Source organism: Macaca thibetana, chromosome 20, assembly GCF_024542745.1.
Source record: "Macaca thibetana thibetana isolate TM-01 chromosome 20, ASM2454274v1, whole genome shotgun sequence".
NCBI classification, from domain to species: domain Eukaryota; kingdom Metazoa; phylum Chordata; class Mammalia; order Primates; family Cercopithecidae; genus Macaca; species Macaca thibetana.
Window position 1 is genome coordinate 70,820,006 of NC_065597.1, and position 21,772 is coordinate 70,841,777.

Here is a 21,772-nt window from a genome sequence, read left to right on the forward strand (position 1 = left end):
CCTGAGCAAGTGGCAGGGTATATGTGGTTGGGCATTGGAAGCTGATAGACAACTGTGGAAATAAGTAATGTGCAACACAGTGCTTTCTCTGGAGGAATTTAATTTGTGGTTGCTGCAGTGGTGGTGGTGGTGGTTCTGCTTGACTTGTTTCAAGAAAATATACTTTAGGCATGAGACTCTGAGATGGTTGATAGCATGTTTTGAAAAAAATGGTGAGGCCTGTTGCAAAGTCCAGTTAAACCAAATGGATATTTAAACCGTGCCATAGTGAGGTTGTTGATACTTTATGGCATATGCAATATGGATCATACCCTTTCTGTTTTTGTTTTCTGCTAGTGCCTGGATCAAAGTGGAACAGCTAAAGCCATATCATGCTCATAAAGAGGAAATGATAAAAATTAACAAGGGTAAACGATTCCAGCAAGCGGTAGATGCCGTGGAAGAGTTCCTCAGGAGAGCCAAAGGGAAAGACCAGGTGAGAGACAACAATGTTCACTTTCTACCAACGCCAGACTGGTGATTTTTGCGTAGCAACTAACAGATTAAATGTCACCCAAGCCCAAACCTTTGTTCTTCTGAAATGCCACTGGAGAAAGCTACTTCAGTTCTAAGGTGTCAGCATTTTGCTTATCAGCTTGAAACTCCATGCGGCTAACCTTTCTGGAGTAGGTTGTTGCTTTTAGGAAAATTGCTTGGACCCAGGAGAAATATCTAGCATTTGAGTCTAACACAGGCCATTTCTTCCTTTCATAGCACACAGATTAGGAGCGTAGCCTTTGAAATATATATACTGCCTGCATTTAAGTCCCATCTCCTAGTTTTGGGACCTAGGGAAAATGACTTTCAATCTGCTTCTCCCAATGTCTGGGGATGACAGCAGAATCTATTCTAGGGTCACTGTGAGGAGACCACACAGAGTGCCTGTAGCAGCACGTGGCACCTGTAAATGGTGGTGGCGATGGCGACAGCAGCTGTGGTGGTAGTTATCATTATTATTATTAAACTTTCAGACGTCATCCCACAATTCTGCTGATGACAAGAATCGACGTAATTCCAGTGAGGAGAGAAGTAGGCCAAACTCAGGTGATGAGAAGCGCAAACTTAGCCTGTCTGAAGGGAAGGTGAAGAAGAACATGGGAGAAGGAAAGAAGAGGGTGTCTTCAGGCTCTTCAGAGAGAGGCTCCAAATCCCCTCTGAAAAGAGCCCAAGAGCAAAGTCCCCGGAAGCGGGGTCGGCCCCCAAAGGATGAGAAGGTTTGTTTCCTCTCTGCAGCTTCCGGGATTAGTGATGTCCTTTTAGTAGAAGGGCGAGTTAAGCTCTACCGTGTGCCTCCGCTCACGGAGTGGGAGCAGAATTCTGTGCTCAAGAATCCTGCAGGGCAGGTGCGGTGGCTCATGCCTATCCCAGCAACTCAGGAGGCTGAGGCAGGAAGATGGCTTGAGACTTGGAGCTCAAGGCTGCATTGAGCCGATTGCACCACTGCACTCTAGCTTGGGTGATAGATTAAGACCCTGACTCTTATTTTAAAAAATAAAAAAGAATCCCATATTCCAGTGAGAGACACGGCCTGGATGCAGGTGTGAAATAGGAGCATGAGGTAGGAGAGCAGTCCACTTGAGCCGGTGCACAAGGGCTGGTCCTGGGAAGGGCTTAGCAAGAAAGAAGGGAAGGCATTCCAGAGGTGGAGGGCGCAGCCCGTGTGAGGCTCAGTGCTGGCGGAGATACTCTCGAACAGGGAGAGGATAGTAAGGAGAGCAGAGAAAAAGGAAGCTTGTCCCTAGATCTTGGAGGGCCTGAAGATCTACTGAAGCAGCATGGTACTAAAGCGTCTTGGAGTCAGTGGGGGCCTGTGAAGGTGATTGAGCCGGTGGCAGTGTGTGCTTCCCGTGTGTGCTCCAGTAGTCACAGAGTCCAGAGGGGAAAGTCTCAGAGCCAATTAGAAGGCTAAGGCTAGGTGTGCATTCATAAGGGGGTAATTGCAAATGTTGCAAGCAAATAGGTGAGAGACACTTTAGAGGAAGAGTTCTTAAGATTCTGTAACTGGGTATATAGAGGATGAATGAGAAAAAGGAAAAGAGGATTTCCAGCTTCATTCCTGGGAAACTGATGATCACTTTCTTAGAGGAGTTGGGATATAGAGGTGGCTTGTGGAGAAAGAGTACCAGTTTGGAATGGCAAGAATTTGAGGCAAGGCCTAGACAGCCTGGGAGCTTGGTGTGACCTCAGGACTAGAAATGTAGATTCGGGAGGTGAATTTGTAAAAGGGTATTTGAGTCCAGGCAGTGGGATGGGGTTTGTCTCAGGAAGAGAGGGAGAAGAGGGAAGGGCGGAAGCCTGCATTGCAACAAGAATGCCGTGCTCGGGGCAGGAAGGAGTGGGAGGAGCTAGCAAGATGAGATAAAGCAGCCAGGGTGCATCTCTTGCCTTCTTGCTGACGAGATTTGGGGCCAGTGTTAGAAGGCCACAGAGAAGAATTTCAAAGTGAAGGGGCCTGTGTCAGGAATGCGGCAGGATTGCCAACAGCAGGAAAAAGAAGCCAGATGGCTGGCAGAAACAGTTGGGTGATAAGGCCATGATGAAACACTAGACTTTGGATCAAGGCTCAAAAATTCAGACACAAGTGAGCCCAGGCAGGTAATGGAAGCAACTGTAGCTGACTGGACCTAAGAAGCAGTGGCACGGGTGCCAGGCACCCCAGCTGACCTGCCTTGGTGCTCAGAGCAGCAGGGCTGGCCTTGGTCAGGGAGTCTGGAGAGGTCATGCTCCTTCCACAGGGTTCCAGCCAGCTTCTGCCAGGTTGTCTGTTTTTTCTCAAGAGAAACTGGAAAGGCCAGGTGTGGTATCTCACATCTGCAATCATAGCACTTTGGGAGGCTGAGGCAGGAAGATCACATGAGCCCAGGAGTTCGAGACCAGGCTGAGCAACATAGTAAGACCCTTTCCCTACAACAAATAAATAAATAAATAGATAAAATTGGCCAGGTGTGGTGGCTTATGCCTGTAATCACAGCATTTTGGGAGGCTGAGGTGAGCGGATTGCTTGAGTTTAGGAGTTCAAGACGAGCTCTACAAAAACTAAAAAGTTGGCCAGGCATGGCAGCTCACACCTGTAATCCTAGCACTTTGGGAGGCCAAGGCAGGAGGATCCCCTAAGCCCAGGAGTTCTAGACCAGCCTGGGCAACATAGGGAGACGCCATCTCTATTTTAAAATATTTTTTTGCTAGGTGTGGTGGCTCATGCCTGTAATCCCAACACTTTGGGAGGCCAAGGTGGGCAAATCACTTCAGGTCGGGATTTCGAGACCAGCCTGACCAACATGGAGAAACCCCGTCTCTACTAAAAATACAAAAATTAGCCGGGCATAGTGGCACATGCCTGTAATCCCAGCTACTGGGGAAGCTGAGGCAGGAGAATCGCTTGACCCTGGGAGGCAGAGGTTGCAGGGAGCCGAGATCGCGCCATTGCACTCTAGCCTGGGCGACAGAGCGAGACTCCGTCTCAGGAAAAAAAAAAAATTAATATAAATGAATTAAAAATTAGCTGGAGTTGGTGGTGTGTGCCTGTAGTGCCCCCTATTCAGAAAGCTGAGGTGGGAAGATCACTTGAACCCAGGAGGTGGAGGTTACAGTGAGCCAAGATTATGCCACTGCACTTTAGTCTTGGTGACACAGCGAGACCCTGTCTCAAAAAAACAACAAAAAAAGAAAGAAACAAAAAGTACTAACTGGGCGTAGTGGTACACACCTGTAGTCCCAGATACTTGGGAAGCTGGGGTAGGAGGATCACTTGAGCCCAGGAGGTCAAGGCTGTAGTAACCTACACTTGCACCACCACTGCGCTCCAGCCTGAGCAACAGTGTGAGACCCTATCTCAAAAAAAAGAAAAGCTGGAAATACAGGTTTTTATGTGAAATATCCCAATTTTAAATGTGCTTAGTTAAAAAATATGTCTTGGGTCCACAGAAACATATCTGTGGGCTGCCAGTGTGAGGCCTCTGGTGAGAGACAGCCCTTCTCACTGTTAGATGACCTAAGGCTAAGTGAGTGGTGAGAGCAAGAGCGGTGGTGCTGTCCCTGGATACCGTGACCCCAAGGTTTGGAAAAACTGCCAGCTGCAGTGCAGAGAGAACTTTATAGGGAGCATGATCTAAATTGATCCACAAAAAATGTAATGTGACTTTTGAATTTATTTCCTGGAATCCAAAAGGAATCTGGGCTGTCAGATTTTACACTATTTCCCAAATTGATATTGTCTGGAATGTGAAGCCTCGCATCTCACCAGCGCCTGTGCCACCCTGGACAGAAACACCTTCTCATTGGATAAAGGGAAGTACAAAGGAGAGGTTATGACAAGGGCCCGGAGTTTGAATCACATGTATAGGAACTTAGCAAACCATCTTTGCCTCAATTTCCTCATCTGATCGTTAGGAATTATAACAGTATGTGCCTCATAGGTTCACCGTGTGAGTTAAATGACTGACGTGGACACAGCACTTAGAACAGTACCCGTGTACAAGGCATTTGATCAGTTCTTTAGGTTTGTTTCACCGACAATAGCCAGTTGTGCAGTGAGAACCCCAGAGGCCACTGCCCAGGCTTCCAGGGACTCGTCTCACAAGCTCCCAGTAAACAGCAGACTGCCCTTGAGTCTGAATTATTAATTTGGGGAGTAGTGTAGCATACCTTGGAGATACTGCAGGTTCGATTCCAGATCATTGCAGGTCACACAAACATCTTGGTTTCCTAGTGCATGTAAAAATTAGATTTATACTGAAGTCTATTAAGTGGCACAATAGCAATATGTCTTTTAAAAATGTACATACCTTGGCTGGGCGCAGTGGCTCACGCCTATAATCCCAGCACTTTGGGAGGCCAAGGCGGGTGGATCACTAGGTCAGGAGATTGAGACCATCCTGGCTAACATGGTAAAACCCTGTCTCTACTAAAAATACAAAAAATTAGCCAGGTGTGGTGGCGGTCGCCTGTAGTCCCAGCTACCTGGGAGGCTGAGGCAGGAGAATGGCGTTGAACCCAGGAGGCGGAGCTTGCAGTGAGCCGAGATCGCGCCACTGCACTCCAGCTTGGGCGACAGAGCGAGACTCCATCTCAAAAAAAAAAAAAAAAAGCCAGCCAGGCGCAGTGGCTCACACCTATAATCCCAGCACTTTGGGAGGCCAAGGTGGGTGGATCACCTGAGGTCAGGAGTTCAAGACCAGCCTGGCCAACATGTAGAAACCCCATCTCTACTAAAAATAAAAAAAATTAGCCGGGTATGATGGTGCATGCCTGTAATCCCAGCTATAATCCCAGCTACTTGGGAGGATGAGGTAGGAGAATTAATTGCTTGAACTGGGAGGTGGAGGTTGCGGTGAGCCAAGATCGCGCCACCGCACTCCAGCCTGGGCAACAAGAGCGAAACTCCATCTCAAAAAAAAAAAGTATATACCTTAAGTTAAAAATACTTCATTGCTTAAAAAAATGCTGACAGAGACACAAAGTGAGCACCTGCTGCTGGGAGAATGGCCCCACAGACTTGGTTGATACTGGGCTGCCACAAACCTTCAATTCGTTTAAAAAAAAAAAAAAGTGCCATACCTATGAAGCACAATAAAACAAAGCATAATAAAACCAGGTGTGTCTGTGGTCCAGGAGCTCTAGCTGCTGTTGACCGACCCTTCGAGGTGTCCTTCCTACCTGTTCTTTGTGCTTGGCCTGGCCCATAGTGAAAGGACATATGAGCAGATGGGGACAGAGCTGGCAAGTGGTACAGGACGGAGAGCCGTTTCAGTTCAGCACCTTCAGACGGGTAGGGAATCGGTGCCTGGGCTTTGGAATTTTGGTGCGTTTTAAATGTGATATATCCTGTAGTCTCAGAGGAAGGTGTTTGTGTGTGTGTTGCTGTAGTAATTGTCATCTGGCTGTCGAGCTCCTCTCAGAAACACTGAGCAGCCAAATAGGCTGATAACTGGGCAAAGCCCAGCTGAGTGCCATTCCGGGACATAATCTCCTGCCCCGTGAGGATTAATGGAAAAGGCTGACCTTGATGGCGGAGGCAGGCAGGGAAAGGCTGGGTTTGTGTCTGGACCTGCGTGTAAGTGCTGTACCCCAGCAGCTCCTACCCACCCTCTTTCTGGGGATGAACTCTGGGCACAGCCCACCTGGATCAAAGTAGCACTGTCAGGTCTGTGACTCTCCCAGAATCCCACACTCAAACGAGGAGCAGAAGTTTAGGAGTTGGGGCCCTTCCTTAGTGCCAAACTGAGAGCTACAAGCTGCCTCCTCCTTGTTCCCATTGGGTCATTGTGTCCTTAGGCAATTCCTAGGGCTGCACCTCCCCAGACAGCTGTGCTGCCCCAGCCACAATTGGCCATTTAAATTTAAATTAAATACACGTTAAAATGCAGCTTCTCCATCTCCATCATCCTATCGTGTGAGATGCTCCACAGTGACACTTGACTGGCGCGTGCTCTATCACACAGTGCAGATATAGGACACGCCCTGTATCATTGTAGAATATTCTTTTGAGCAGCTCTGGGCTGGGCCTTTCTCTTCCCCCAAAAACCTCTGAATGCAACAAATGTTTATTGAGCAATTCTACCATAGGCCAGATGCCTGGAGAGAAAGCAGTATAAAAGTCAGACAAGGCTCCTTCAGTAACAATTGAACCTGGACTGTATGCCAGCATGGGTTGTAGAGTAGGCGAAACTGGCAGAGTTCTTGCTTTCCTAGGATGTACTTCTAATATGACAGACCCTGGAGCCAAATTCTGTCAGTCTGCTAGGCACAGTGGCTCACTCGCATAATCTAGTACTTTGGAAGGCCGAGGTAGGAGGATCACTTGAGGCCAGAAGTTATAACGAGACCAGTCTGGCCAACATAGCAAGACCCTATAAAAACAAAAAATTAAAAATTACAAAAAACGAATAATTGCAAATAAATAATAAATCTACAAAAAAGAAAAAGTTAGCCGGGCATGGTGGCGCACACCTGTAGTCCCAGCTACCCAGGAGACTGAGGTGGGAAGATCACTTCTTCCCACCCCAGGTGGTTGAGGCTGCGGTGAGCCCTAATTGCGTCCCTGCACTCCAGCCTAGGTGACAGAGCTAGACTATGCCTCCAAATAAATAAATTGTATCTACCACACCAGTGACTGACTCGGTGACCTTAAGCAAGGTTACTTAAGCTCTGTGTGCCTTAGTTTTGTATTCTGTAGAAGAAGATAATAATAGGGCTGGGCGCAATGGCTCACGCCTATAATCCCAGCACTTTGGGAGGCCAACGGGGCGGATCACAAGGTAAGGAGACCATCCTGGCTAACATGGTGAAACCCCGTCTCTACTAAACACACAAAAAATTAGCCGGGCGTGGTGGCATGTGCCTGTGGTCCCAGCTACTCAGGAGGCTGAGGCAGGAGAGTCGCTTGAACGCAGGAGGCAGAGCTTGCAGTGAGCCGAGATCACGCCATTGCACCCCAGCCCGGGCTATAGAGCAAGACTCTATCTCAAAGAAAAAAAAAAAAAAGGTCATAGTAGTTCTGTTTCATGAAGGGGTGAGAATTACATGAGAACGTACATATAAAATAGCACTTATAGTGACATCTAGCATGTAGAAAGCCCTATGAAAGCATTTTTTCTCATTATGATCCACATCAGCATCATGTTCTGTGGGCAAAAATACAGAGAGGTCAGGTGAAGCCACTCTGATAAGGTGACATTTCAACAGAGTCCTAAAGCAAGCCTGAGCCAAGGAGATAACTGTCAGAATAACGTTCCCAGTAGCACAAGGGAGCCAGGGCAGGCACATGCTTGGTGTGTTTGGGGCCTGGGTGGAAGGCTAGCAGGATGCTAATGAGTTGGAGAGCAGTGACAGGAGGAAGAAATAGGACTTGAGGTTGGAGATTGGCGTGGGATGGGTGGGAGATGGCAGAACTTACAAGACCCTCCCTGTAGACCATGCTCATGAAGCCCGTGGCTTTACTATGTGAGACTGGAAGCCAGTTTTAGGCAGAGAAGTGTCATGGATCTGATTGGCCCTTTTGGTAGATGACTGGCTGCTGTGTAGAGACTAGACTGTGAGTGGAAGCCGGGAGATTTATTTTTGCAATTGTCCAGGTGGCCAGCAATGGCCTGAGCTTAGATACTGGTAGCCTGGATGGTGAGAAGAAGGGGTTGGGCAGATCCCCAACTATAAAGCCCCATTCATTGCCAGTGATTAGAGAAGAGGGGTCAAGGAGGGCTCTAAAGATGTCGGCCTAGTAGAATGGAGCAGGCATTTTCTAAGACTAAGAAAACCTCAGGAGTAGTCTAGGCAGGAGGTGTCAGGAGGGCCACTGTGGCTGGAAGGGAGCGACTGGGGAAAGGGAGTGCAAGGTAACATCAGAGCAGTCGAGAGGGACCAGACCAGTGTTAGAATTGGAAAGAGGGGGCCGGGCGTGGTGTCTCAAACCTGTAATCCCAGCACTTTGGGAGGCCGAGACGGGCAGATCACGAGGTCAGGAGATTGAGACCATCCTGGCTAAGATGGTGAAACTTTGTCTCTACTAAAAATACAAAAAATTAGCCGGGTACGGGGGCGGGCGCCTGTAGTCCCAGCTACACGGGAGGCTGAGGCAGGAGAATGGCGTGAACCCGGGAGGTGGAGCTTGCAGTGAGCCGAGATTGCGCCACTGCACTCCAGCCTGGGAGACAGAGCAAGACTCCCGTCTCAAAAAAAGAAAAAAAAAAAGAATTGGAAAGAGGACCCTTTGCCCAGGAAGAACGTGAAGAGGAGCTGCTCGTTTCACCACGTCCTCTATGTCCTCTCCTGTGTCCGTCTCAGGAGAGTTCAGGCTCTTGGGTTCCGGCTACCCTGGAGTTTAATTCAGCCTTTGTCACAATAGCTGTAAAATGTGAGCAGACCTCATCAGCCCCATGTGGTTTTATTTGTTTTTTTGAAATATGGTGGATTCCTTCTGCTGAAGCCACTCCTGGTTCTTGTTTTTTTGTTTGTTTGTTTGTTTGTTTGTTTGTTTTTTGAGATGCAGTCTTGCTGTGTCTCCAGGCTGGAGTGCGGTGGCACGATCTCGGCTCACTGCATCCTCCACCTTCCGGGTTCAAGCAATTCTCCTGCCTCAGCCTCCCAAGTAGCTGGGATTACAGGCGCCCGCCACCATGTCTGGCTAATTTTTTGGGTTTTTTTGGTAGAGACAGGGTTTCACCATGTTGGCCAGGCTGGTCTCAGTTTCTTGACCTCGTGATCTGCCCACCTCGGCCTCCCAAAGTGCTAGGATTACAGGCGTGAGCCAGCACGCCCAGCCGCCACTGCTATTTCTTAATGTTTGGTATTCACTATATGGCATTTACTCCGCAACTTTGCAGACAGTACTGCAGATCATACTTGGGCTTTCTAATTACCTCCATCTTTGTGAAATTTAGACATAAGCCCACATTATTTCCAGAATTGAGAAGAAAGACTCACTTTGTGTTAATGGGAAGAACTGGCTTGTTTCTCCTGAGGGACAGTCAGTCATCAGAACAGTGGTTGGGGGTTGGCTTGGACTTTCACTTAGACCGTAGAGCTTGCAAGGGATTTCATTGGGGTTTGAATGTGATTTTAAAATGCCCTGCCCCTCCCTCTGTAGGATCTCACCATCCCGGAGTCTAGTACCGTGAAGGGGATGATGGCCGGACCGATGGCCGCGTTTAAATGGCAGCCAACCGCAAGCGAGGTAAGGAGCTCTTCTGCAGGCAGGACAAGCTGCAGCTTAGGGCGAGGTTCCTGTGTGATCCTCTTTTTTTTTTTTTTTTTTTTTTGTCCTTTTCTTGTGTGTGAGGCTTAATTTATTATTACAAAACAGTACAGAAGTCCGTGAAATAAAAAATTAAAAATCTCCCTCTAGGGTGAGCCCTGTGAGGCTTGAGGTGGCAGATTTCAGTCCTCTGGGATGCCCACTCAGCATTCATTTAGATGATTATAGACTTATGTCTGGTTTTTGTTATTTTGGGCAGGGCTCTTTTTCACAAAAGAGGGATCATTCCTTAAGTTTTCCCCCCTAATGTTTTATCAATATCCTCCTATTATCCGTAAATACAATTTTAATGTTTAGTTCTGTTATCCTTGGTGCAGCTGCACCTATTGCTGGGCATGATTATGGAAAGCCCATGAAGGTCCACTGTTGTGGCTACTCTGTTTAATATGCTCAGTAAGATGAGATCCCCAAGGGCTTGGTACCAGACACAAGTAGGCCGAAACCCTGAAATTCCAGAATAGATGTGACTCAGTCTGCTGTGCCTAATAAGCACCGAATTTATAAAGCCCAAGTATGCTTGTTAATATTTTCCCACAGTCTCATTGGAACAATGTGCGTACCAACCTGGCAGAATCATTTATTCTTTTCCACTTTAAAGCCAGTTTTCCTCTAGCTGGAATGGGGCTTGTTTATAAAAAGGCTTAGGCCAAAATGGGAAAAGAATTTCCAGACAATTGTGAAAAAGAGACCAGAATCCAGAGGTGTTCCAGCCAGAGGGGAGTCCGGTTACCAGGGAGAAGGAAGTGACCTTTGGTGGCAGGTACTGGTTTTATTTCATTGTTTTCTGGTTTCAGCCTGTTAAAGATGCAGATCCTCATTTCCATCATTTCCTGCTAAGCCAAACAGAGAAGGTGAGTTGCCCTTTGAGGCTATTGGCCCTTGGTCAGGGGCTGGCCAAGGAGTGCTTCTCCACAGGGTCCTGGCCCAGCCACCTGAAAAGTTAGGCTCTGGCCGGGCGCGGTGGCTCAAGCCTGTAATCCCAGCACTTTGGGAGGCCGAGACGGGTGGATCACGAGGTCAGGAGATCGAGACCATCCTGGTGAACACGGTGAAACCCCGTCTCTACTAAAAAATACAAAAAACTAGCCGGGCGAGGTGGCGGGCGCCTGTAGTCCCAGCTACTCGGGAGGCTGAGGCTGGAGAATGGCATAAACCCGGGGGGCGGAGCTTGCAGTGAGCTGAGATCCGGCCACTGCACTCCAGCCCGGGCGAACTAGCCGAGAAGCCCTAGTATGGGCCCACTAATGACCCAAGCATTATTAAGATTAAAAATAAACCCAGGCCGGGCATGGTGGCTCACACCTGTAATCCCAGCACTTTGGGAGGCCGAGGCAGGTGGATCACGAAGTTAGGAATTCAAGACCAGCCTGACCAACATGGTGAAACCCCGTCTCTACTAAAAATACAAAAATTAGCTGTGCGTGGTGGTGCACGCCTGTAATCCTAGCTACTCAGGAGGCTGAGGCAGGAGAATTGCTTGAACCCGGGAGGTGGAGGTTGCAGTAAGCCAAGATCGCATCACTGCAATCCAGCCTAGGTGACAGAGCAAGACTCCATCTCAAAATAAATAAACCCAAAGGCCGGTCATAGTGGCTCATGCCTGTAATCCCAGCACTTTGGGAGGCCAAGGCAGGTGGATCACCTGAGGTCAGGAGTTCAAGACCAGCCTGGCCAACATAGTGAAACCCCATCTCTACTGAAAATACAAAAATCAGCTGGGCGGGGTGGTGCGCACCTGTAATCCCAGCTACTTGGGAGACAGGCAGTAGAATCACTTGAACCCAGGAGGCAGAGGTTGCAGCGAGCCAAGATCGTGCCACTACACTCCATCCTGGACAACAGAGCGAGACTCCATCTCAGATAGATAGGTAGATAGATAGATAGATAGATAGATAGATAGATAGATATCCCAAAAAGAGCATTTAAAATTCAGCCAGCTGTGCAGTTGAGACTTTCACAGTGATCTTTAGAGTTTAGGGCAGAAAGCAAACATCGTAAGCTGTCAGCTCCCCATGAAATTGCATGGCAGACACATCTTGAAGCTCACTCCAAGAGACGGTCTCCAAGTCCTGCGGATGCAGAGGGAAGCTCTCCCAAGGTCTGCAAGGTTATGGGGTAGACTGAGCCATGCTAGGTTCTCATGAGAGTTTGTGGCTTTGGAGTTGGATAGATGTGGGTTCCAAGCTTATGACTCTTATTCTCAACACCATGGTCAGCAAAAAGAACTTGTAGAATTGCATGGGGACTTGAATGAGGTAATGTGTATGAACTTTCTGGTGTAAAATTTGGAGTTCACTTAAGTGTAAAACAAATATTTGATGTTAACTTCCCACTTTGGGTCTAACCTTTGAGGGGATTATTATGAAGACTGGTTAAGCTTGCAGTTGAATAAGTAGTCTCTTTCCTCCTCCTCCATTAGCCAGCTGTCTGTTACCAGGCAATCACTAAGAAGTTGAAAATATGTGAAGAGGTATGTAGGCTCCATGCCTCCCCATTTTAATTTTCACCTGGGTCCTTAAACTGCAGGCTGACTGACTTGTTGATGTGCTTCCTGTCCGTAGGAAACTGGCTCCACCTCCATCCAGGCAGCTGACAGCACAGCCGTGAATGGCAGCATCACACCCACAGACAAAAAGTAGGACCTTTGATGAAAAGGCTTCCAGTGGCTCTGGTTCTGCTGAGGGTGGGGGGAAGTTGATCCCAGGGGGGTTCTTTAAGGGTTGTGTCCTAGCCATTGCTGGCATTGAATGGAAAGGGCAGGGGACGTTGTAACTTTTATTGACAATGGTAGGAGCAGTTTGACTCATAGGAGTCAGAAGCTGTATAAATCTATGGTCAGGTTTCCCTTGGGCATAAGCTGAGGGATTTTTTTTTTTGGCTCCAGAACTCAGGAGCCAAGGAGCACTTGGCTTAGTGTTTCTCAGACTTTCCTGTGCCTCACAGTCACCTGGAAGGTGGCTTCTCAGTCAGTATGTCCGGGTGGGGCCCAAGAATTTGTATTTTTAACCGGTTCCCAGGTGTACTGCTGCTGCTGGTCAGAGCTACACTGTGAGAACCACTGGCTGAGTAGAATCATTATGAAGCCCCAAAATTGGCCATGTTGGGGCAGATGGGGGAAGAGAAATGAAGGTGCTTAGGGGTCCTCACTGGGCACCTGCTGGCTGTCCTGCACCCTGCCCAGTGTGGGTGGAGTGATCCTGGACTTGCTCCCAGACCCAACTTGCACCCAGCCTTGCCTCTGTGCCTGCTCTGTAGGCCTGTCTCCTCCACAGAGTCTTGTTGGCAAAAAGATATGTTTTCTAAGAAAACATGTTCTCTGGAGCAAGTTAGCTGAAGTCAGTTTCCAGTTTGTACCTTTCACATGGTCTTCCCCAGACTAAAAACAGTGCATCTTTTACTTGACGTTTTTGTACTGTCGAAATCACTAATTCTACCAGTTATTTTTGGTGAACTTGCCTCTGTAGAGTGGAGGAGATAAGGGCATATTAGGTGCAAACAAAGGGGGAGGAGGTTTGTGTTAAATAATAGTAAAAATGTGACCAGGATGGGGCTGACCACAGAATGCTGATGTCTTTACCCAACACATTTATTGGCCCATTAGTCAAACTTGTACTAAAGAGTAGGAAGCCAGCATCAGAACCAGCCAGTTTGTTACCCAACCCACCTTAATCCACATTTCCAACTTATCTGAGACACAGTGTGAAGGACTGTCAGTTGCCATCTTAAAAATCCAGAACCTTGACCAGGCGTGGTACCTCACGGCTGTTTGACTCCCAGCACTTTGGGAGGCCAAGGTGGGCCGATCACCTGAGGTCAGCAATTCAAGACCAGCCTGGCCAACATGGTGAAACCCCGTCTCTACAAAAATTAGCCGGGCATGATAACGGGTGCCTTTAATCCCAGCTATTTGGGAGGGTGAGGCGGGAGAATCGCTTGAACCTGGGAGGTGGAGGTTGCAGTGAGCCGAGATCACACCACTGCACTCCAGCCTGGGCAACAGAACGAGACTCTGTTTAAAAAAAAAAAAAAGAAAAATCCGGAAACTTCATCCCGGGTCTACTGTACTTCCTAGAACACCATGAAAGGAAAGGGAATTCACCTGTCATAATTTAGAATCATGGGGGATTATTGCACTAACCAAATAATGAGTGACAAAAAGATACCTCCTCATTTTTAAGTCGCAACTTGAAGCAGTTAGCAAGGAGGTCTGTTTTGGTGAGAAAGGTGGTGAGTTCCTTTTTCAACATGTGACTCAAATTACTTAATGCAGGCTGGGACAGGGAGAATGTGAGCAGCTAATATTCTAGCAGAGATTAGGGGCCCATTTGTAGAGATGGTTCCAGAAGACCAAAATTATGGAAAGAATGAGGGGGTCAAAGTGGAGGAGCTGCAGGGGACATCCAGCACTCAGAGAAAGCCTGAATTGAAAACATGGCCAAGCACAGTAGCTCATCCTTGTAATCCCCATACTTTAAGAGACCAAAGCAGAAGGATCCCTTGAGGCCAGGAGTTCATGAGCAGCATAGGAAATACAGCAAGACCCCATCTCTACAAAAAGTTTTAAAACTTAGCCAGGCATGGCGGCACACACCTATAGTCCTAGCTGCTCAGGTGGACTGAGGTGGAAGGATCACTTGAGCCCAGGAGTTTGAGGCTGCGGTGAGCTGTGATCACACCCCTGCACTCCAGCCTGGGAGACAGCAAAATGCTGTCTAAAAAAAGAAAAAAGGCTGGGTGCAGTGGCTCACGCCCATAATCCTAGCACTTTGGGAGGCTGAGGTGAGAGGATTGCTTGATACCAAAAGTTCGAGACCAACCTGGCCAACACAACAAGAGCCCTCCATCTCTCTTTTTAAATAAATAAAACTGGCCAGGCGCGGTGGCTCACGCCTGTAATCCCAGCACTTTGGGAGGCTGAGGCGGGCAGATCACGAGGTCAGGAGATCGAGACCATCCTGGCTAACACGGTGAAACCCCATCTCTACTAGAAATACAAAAAATTAGCCAGGCGTGGTGGCGGGCGCCTGTAGTCCCAGCTACTCGGGAGGCTGAGGCAGGAGAATGGCGTGAGCCCGGGAGGCGGAGCTTGCAGTGAGCAGAGATCGCGCCACCGCATTCCAGCCTGGGAGACAAAGTGAGACTCCTTCTCAATAAATAAATAAATAAAATTAAAAACTACAAAACAAGAACATGATATGATCAGAAACGAGGAAAGAGGCATTCTTTAGCACCATTGTCACATGCAAAGAGAGGTAAAGAAGTATAAGAACCAAGAAAAGACACTTGGGCAAGCTAAAAGTCACCTGTAAAAGCATGTCGAAATAGCAGTAGTGGTGGCCAGCCCCCAGCTCTCAGGGTTGCAGGAAGGAGGAGGCAGAGCATGTGAATGTGTGTGGAGGAGACTGGCCAAGGAGTGCTTCTGTCACAAGGATCGGGAAGGACCTGTGGAAGGAGGGGCTGGGGGAGTGGAGAGAGGTTTGGGGGAAGGCAGGCATAGGGAGAGGGATTTGTGGACTGGGACAGATTGGGTTCCGAGCTCAGGTGAAGGACTTAGCTTTGGAGAGGAGAGGCAAGGCCCACTCTGTTGATAACAGGAAGACTGGAAAGGTAGGGTGTGGGTAGAGAATTGAAGTTGGGAAAGAGAGGTGAAAATTGCTGTCCTGGTTCATGCAGTCAAGGAAGTTGCCTGGCTCTAAACACAGTGCTTCAGTGATTTGTGGTGGATCCTGTTAGAAGTATCCAGGGCCGGGTACAGTGGCTCACACCTGCAACCCCAGCACTTTGTGAGGCTGAAGTAGGCGGATCCCTTAAGCCCAGGAGTCCAAGACCAGCCTGGGTAACATGGCAAAAGCCCGTCTTCACAAAAACTAGGTGTGGTGACGCATGTCTGTAGTCTCAGCTACCCAGGAGGCTGAGGGGGAAGGATTGCTTGAGCCCAGGAGGTCGAGGCTGCAGTGAGCCATGATTGCACCACTGCACTGCAGCCTGGGCAACAGAACAAGACGCTATCTCAAAAAATAAGTAAAGTATGAGGCCGGGCCCGGTGGCTGACACCTGTCATCCCAGCACTTTGAGAGGCAGAGGCGGGTGGATCACGAGGTCGGGAGTTCAAGACCAGCCTGGCCAAGATGGTGACACCCCATCTCTACTAAAAACACACACACACACACACACACACACACACACACACACACACACACACAGACAAAATTAGTTGGGCGCAGTGGCAGATGCCTATAATCCTAACTACTCAGGAGGCTGAGGCAGGAGAATCGCTTGAACTCAGAGAGGGTGGAGGATGCAGTGAGCCGAGATCGCACCACTGCACGCCAGCCTGGGCGACAGAGTGAGACTGCATCTCAAAAAATAAAAATAAAAAAAAAAAGTAAAGTGGTATCAAGCCTAGTGCTCAAGATGGCCGATTGGGAAGCCACTTCAAGGGCCAAAGACAGATGTCTGCTTTCTTACTATTACGGCACTGTGAGCTGAAACCCTCTATCAAAGCAACAAGAGGCCGGGCGCGGTGGCTCACGCCTGTAATCCCAGCACTTTGAGAGGCCGAGGCGGGCAGTTCACAAGGTCAGGAGTTCAACATAGTGAAACCCTGTCTCTACTAAAAATACAAAAATAAACCGGGCATGGTGGCGCACGCCTGTAATCCCAGCTACTCGGAAAGCTGAGGCAGGAGAATCGCTTGAACCCAGGAGGCAGAGGTTGCAGTGAGCCAAGTTTGTGCCACTGCACTCCAGCCTGGAACAGAGTGAGGCTGTCTAAAAAAAAAAAAGGCAACAAGGGGACTTTGCCCTGGGAGACTGGCCCTGAACCATACACATCATACTTTTTTCTGTGACAGTCAGGGGTTTCAAAATGCCTGTTTACGTCCTGGGACACCTTTAGACCATGGCATAGGAAAAGACCCATGTGCATGAAGCCCCTGGCTCTGCAGATAGATTGGCACACTGCGGTTTCTGGTGGTCTGAGTTCCCCACCCTAAGCCTTGTGCTGCATGGACTCATCATCACCTTGACCCTCCCGCTCCACCCTGAACTCAACAGTCTCTGTCTGTTTCAGGATAGGATTTTTGGGCCTTGGTCTCATGGGAAGTGGAATCGTCTCCAACTTGCTAAAAATGGGTCACACAGTGACTGTCTGGAACCGCACTGCAGAGAAAGTAAGCATTCAGGGGTGGTGCCTGTTGGGTTGGGGGAGTCTGGGGTAACCCTAAGGGTGGACATCTCCCCCTGTTGTCTCAGCGTTCTGCATGCAGTAGAATAGAAGCCAAGCTTTTACTCCAGGCAGGTAGAGATATAGATGCCTAAACTTAGAATGTTATTATAAAAACTAAACATTTGTTGGGCGCAGTGGCTCACGCCTGTAATCCCAGCACTTTGGGATGCTGAGGCGGGCGGATCACAAGGTCAGGAGATCGAGACCATCCTGGCTAACACGGTGAAACCCCATCTCTACTAAAAATACAAAAAAAAAAAAATTAGCCAGGCGTGGTGGCGGGCGCCTGTAGTTCCAGCTGCTCCGGAGGCTGAGGCAGGAGAATGCCATGAGCCCAGGAGGTGGAGCTTACAGTGAGCCGAGATCGTGCCACTGTACTCCAGCCTGGGTGACAGAGCGAGACTCCATCTCAAAATAATAAATTAATAATAAATAAAAACTAAACATTTAAAAATACCCAGGGGGTAAATAATGAAGGAAAAATCCCCCCCTCTGCTGTTACCTAAAATAGCTTGTGTTAGGTTTTACATTCTTGTTTCCATGCCTATGTGAACATACACACATACAGTGAGTGTCATTCACACAGAGCCTGTGGATAGATCCACTTGGTTCTTTTTACCGGCTGTATGGTGTTCTGTGCACTGGAGCGTTGTGCAGTGATAGCAGTGTTTCGTATCTGTGCCGTCCAGTGCAGTAACCACTGTCTATCCACACGAGGGTATTAAACATTGACAACATGAAGTTGTCTAGTACAGCTGAAGAATTGAATTTTTATTTCATTTAAATTAAAATTTAAATAGTCTCATGTGGCTAGTGGCTACCATATTAGACAGCATGAGTTTAGAAGTTCTCAACCTGAGGTGGTGGTCCATGGCTTCAAAAGGTCTGCATGCCCAGAGATGGAATTCCAAATCCATGAATGATCACTTTTTATAATGGAGAGAGGCAACAGCTCCCACCAAGTTCTCCTCTGAGAAAAGATGAAAAGCAATGGCCTGAAAACAGAAAACTAAAGCACTGTACTCCTGCATGGAACAAAGGAAGAGAGACTAAGAACTTCCAGCCTCTTGAGATGACCAGGTGTGGTGGCTCACACATGTAATCCCAGCACTTTGGGGGGCCAAGGCAGGGGGATCACTTGCGCTTATGAGTTAGAGACCAGCCTGGGCAACATGGCAAGACCCCATCTCAATTTCTATTAAAATATATATATATGGTTTTTTTTTTTTTTTTTTAAACAGTCTTGCTCTGTTGCCCAGGCTGGAGTGCAGTAGCACAATATCAGCTCACTGTAGCCTCTGCCTCCCGGATTCAAGCAATCCTCCTGCCTCAGCCTCCTAAGTAGCTGGGATTACAGGCACCCACCACCACAACCAGCTAATTTTTGTATTTTTAGTAGAGATGGGGTTTCGCCGTGTTGGCCAGACTGGTCTCAAACTCTTTTTTTTTTTTTTTTTGGTCTCACTCTTGACCCCAAGTGATCCGCCTGCCTCAGCCTCCCAAAGTGCCAGGATTACAGGCATGAGCCACCACGCCTGGCCTAAAAAAAGTAATAATAATCAATGCACATGGTATGGTTGAGCATGTGTTTGTGAAAGGGGTGGGCATGCCCATGCGTGCACAGGAAGGTGCTGCTGGGAGCCCTGTGAACAAACAGTACAGCAGCGATAAGAGCTGGAAGGAGGTGTGATTGCTGAAGGGAGTATTGGAACTGATGATTTAAACTTAAAATATTCTAAACAAAGTAAAAATTCACCTCACTGGAATGATGTTCTTTTCAAGAATAACAGGGAAGTGGTTAGAGAGGTGAAGGGGTCTGGAGGAGACAGGCACTAAGGATACACTCAGATACTTGGGCTTCAGGTGCTGGGCGTTTGGTTGGCACTATGAGGGCCTATCAGGAGTGGGATCTCAAAGGCCCCATTGGCAGGGTATTTTGAGATTACGATATCCTTCTGAGACCCTGCTACTGCCAGAGGGTAGGGTAACCAGGAAATCTAGAGTACATATTTAGTAAAGATTATCTTTAAAAAGCCATTTAATCGTATGATATTCCCATGGAATTTCTAAAATACTTTTGGTAAAAATGATTCACTGGTTCTGTTAGAATAGCAGGAAACATAGTTTGGATTTTCAGAAAAGAGAGTAATGAGGAGAACCCTCCCAAGCAAAGGTGATGACATGATGTAAAGCTATGTTACTAAAAGGCCGCAGGGAACACCAGGCTCTGTGAGGACTGGGCAGCCTGGGACAGCCTCTGATCAGTGAGATATAATAAAGGGCTGGTCAGTGAGTTTGGTTCTGAACAACTAATTAGAAGTTTGGGAAAATGCTGATCCTACTTCCTACCACATACTAATATATCCCAAGTTAACTACAGAATTAATTTTTTTTTTTGAGATAAGAGTTTCACTCTTGTTGCCCAAGCTGAAGTGCAATGGTGCAATCTCGGCCGGGCACGGTGTCTTAAACCTGTAATCCCAGCACTTTGGGAGGCCAAGGCGGACGGATCACAAGGTCAGGAGATCGAGACCATCCTAGCCAACATAGTGAAATCCTGTCTCTACTAAAAATACAAAAATTAGCTGGGCGTGGTGGCACACAGCTGTAGTCCCAGCTACTCAGGAGGCTGAGGCAGGAGAATTGCTTGAACGCGGGAGGCGGAGGTTGCAGTGAGCTGAAATCGTGCCACTGCACTCCAGCCAGTTGACAGAGCAAGACTCCGTCTCCAAAAAAAAAAATAGCACAATCTCGGCTCACTGCAACCTCCGCCTCCCTGGTTCAAGTGGTTCTCCTGCCTCAGCCTCCCCAGTAGCTGGGATTACAGGCGTGCGCCACCACACCCAGCTAATTTTTTGTTTTTTTTTAGTGGAGACGGGGTTTCACCATGTTAGCCAGGCTGGTCTCGAACTTCTTTTTTTTTTTTTTTTTTTTTTTTTTTTTTTTTTTTTGAGATGGAGTCTCGATCTGCTGCCCAGGCTGGAGTGCAGTGGCGTGATCTCAGCTCACTGCAAGCTCTGCCTCCCGGGTTCACGCCATTCTCCTGCCTCAGCCTCCCGAGTAGCTGGGACTACAGGCGCCCGCCAGTACGCCCGGCTAATTTTTTTGTATTTTTAGTAGAGACGGGGTTTCACTGTGTTAGCCAGGATGGTCTTGATCTCCTGACTTTGTGATCCGCCCGCCTCGGCCTCCCAAAGTGCTGGGATTACAGGCGTGAGCCACCGCGCCCGGCCTCGAACTTCTGACCTCAGGTGATCCACCCGCCTCGGCCTCCCAAAGTGCTGGGATTACAAGCATGAGCCACTGTGCCTGGCCTAGAATTAATTTTTTAAAAGAAAACCAGAAGAAAATAAATATTAACATAGATCTTTGTAATCTAGAAACAATAAAGATCACACAAGAAGATCAGTTGATTTTTTTTTTATAATACTCCCCAACAACAAAAAATAAACAAAATTGAAAGGAATACCAACTAGAAGTACTTGCAGCAAATACGATAGAAGGGTAATACGTTGATTTTATTAAATACATAGTTTGATAATTAAGACAAAAAAATTACCAGGGTGCTCCTAATTTTAGATGTGAGAATAGGCTCACACCTATAATCCTAACACCATGGGAGGCTGAGGGAAGAGGATTGCTTGAGTCCAGGAATTTGAGACCAGCCTGGACAACATAGACTCCATCTCTACAAAAAATAAAATATTAGCCGAGTGAGCTGGCACCTGCCTATAGTCCCAGCTGCTTGGGAGGTTGAGGCCAGAAGATCTCTTGGGCCCGGGAGGTAGAGGCTGCAGTGAGCTGTGATCATACCACTGCAATCCCACGTAGGCAGCAGCAAGACCCTGTCTCAGAAAAAAAAAAAAAGACAAAAAAATTGCTCACAAAAGAGGAAACAAAGGCATAAAAAAGGTTCAGTAATCAGGAGTAATTAAAATATATCAAACAAAAAGGTGCCTTTTTTGACTGGTTAAATGATCAGGTAGGAAGAATTTTACATATATTTATGGGCCCTTATTTGTAGTTTTTAAATTACACACTCGGCACTGGCATAACAGGAGATATTGCTGGTGCTTTTTATGAAGTGACGTAGTCTAATTGGGAAGTCATCTGTCTACATTTGTTAAGAGCCTTAAAACTGTTTTAGAACCTGTTTTATTTTACTTGTGGAGACCTAAATTTAAAACAGAAAAGTTTTGTACATAAAGGTGTTTGTTGATATCACTTTACAATTGAAAGCGGGCTAAGTGTCAAACTGCAGGTGAACCATTAGGTAAATCACAGTATGTCTCTCAGTGAAGTGTTCTGCAGTCAACCACTATAAACCATAATTATGCCAGAATTATGAAAGATAATATAGATAAATGTGAATCGTAAAATTATTAAAAGTTTGATATAAAATAGTAGGCCCATCCAGCCTGGGCAACATGGTGAAACCCTGTCTCTACAAAAAAAAAAAAAAAGAAGAAGAAGAAAATCAAGCATGGGGCATGCACCTGTAGTCCCAGCTATTCAGGAGGCTTAGGCAGGAGGATCACTTGAGTCCAGGAGGTTGAGGCTGCAACGAGCCATGATTGCACCACTGTGCTCCAGCGTGGGTGACAGAGCAAAACCTTGTCTCAAAAAAAAAAAAAGCCAAAATGTTAGTGCTTTTAGACACTTCCAGAAGTCTTATTAACCTGACAACAGTGTTGAGAAGCATCCCAAAAAGTAATGGCCACCAGGCGGAAGGGTCCCAGCCACAGCCCCACGTTCCCA

At 47.6% G+C, this 21,772-nt stretch overlaps 1 protein-coding gene across 2 annotated transcripts in view; it reads left to right on the plus strand.

Annotated features, from left to right (window-relative positions):
* Positions 1 to 21,772, plus strand: part of GLYR1 (glyoxylate reductase 1 homolog) — a 204,471-nt gene that overhangs the window by 169,218 nt on the left and 13,481 nt on the right. For both annotated transcript variants that reach the window (XR_007722141.1, XM_050774331.1), the window contains 7 exons: positions 337 to 475; positions 1,011 to 1,253; positions 9,620 to 9,706; positions 10,582 to 10,638; positions 12,207 to 12,257; positions 12,349 to 12,422; positions 16,859 to 16,958. Coding sequence is in view for 1 of the 2 variants with exons in the window: in XM_050774331.1 (XP_050630288.1) it covers positions 337 to 475; positions 1,011 to 1,253; positions 9,620 to 9,706; positions 10,582 to 10,638; positions 12,207 to 12,257; positions 12,349 to 12,422; positions 16,859 to 16,958 (751 nt within the window). In the remaining variant the exon portion in view is untranslated. The remainder of the gene's footprint in view (positions 1 to 336; positions 476 to 1,010; positions 1,254 to 9,619; positions 9,707 to 10,581; positions 10,639 to 12,206; positions 12,258 to 12,348; positions 12,423 to 16,858; positions 16,959 to 21,772) is intronic.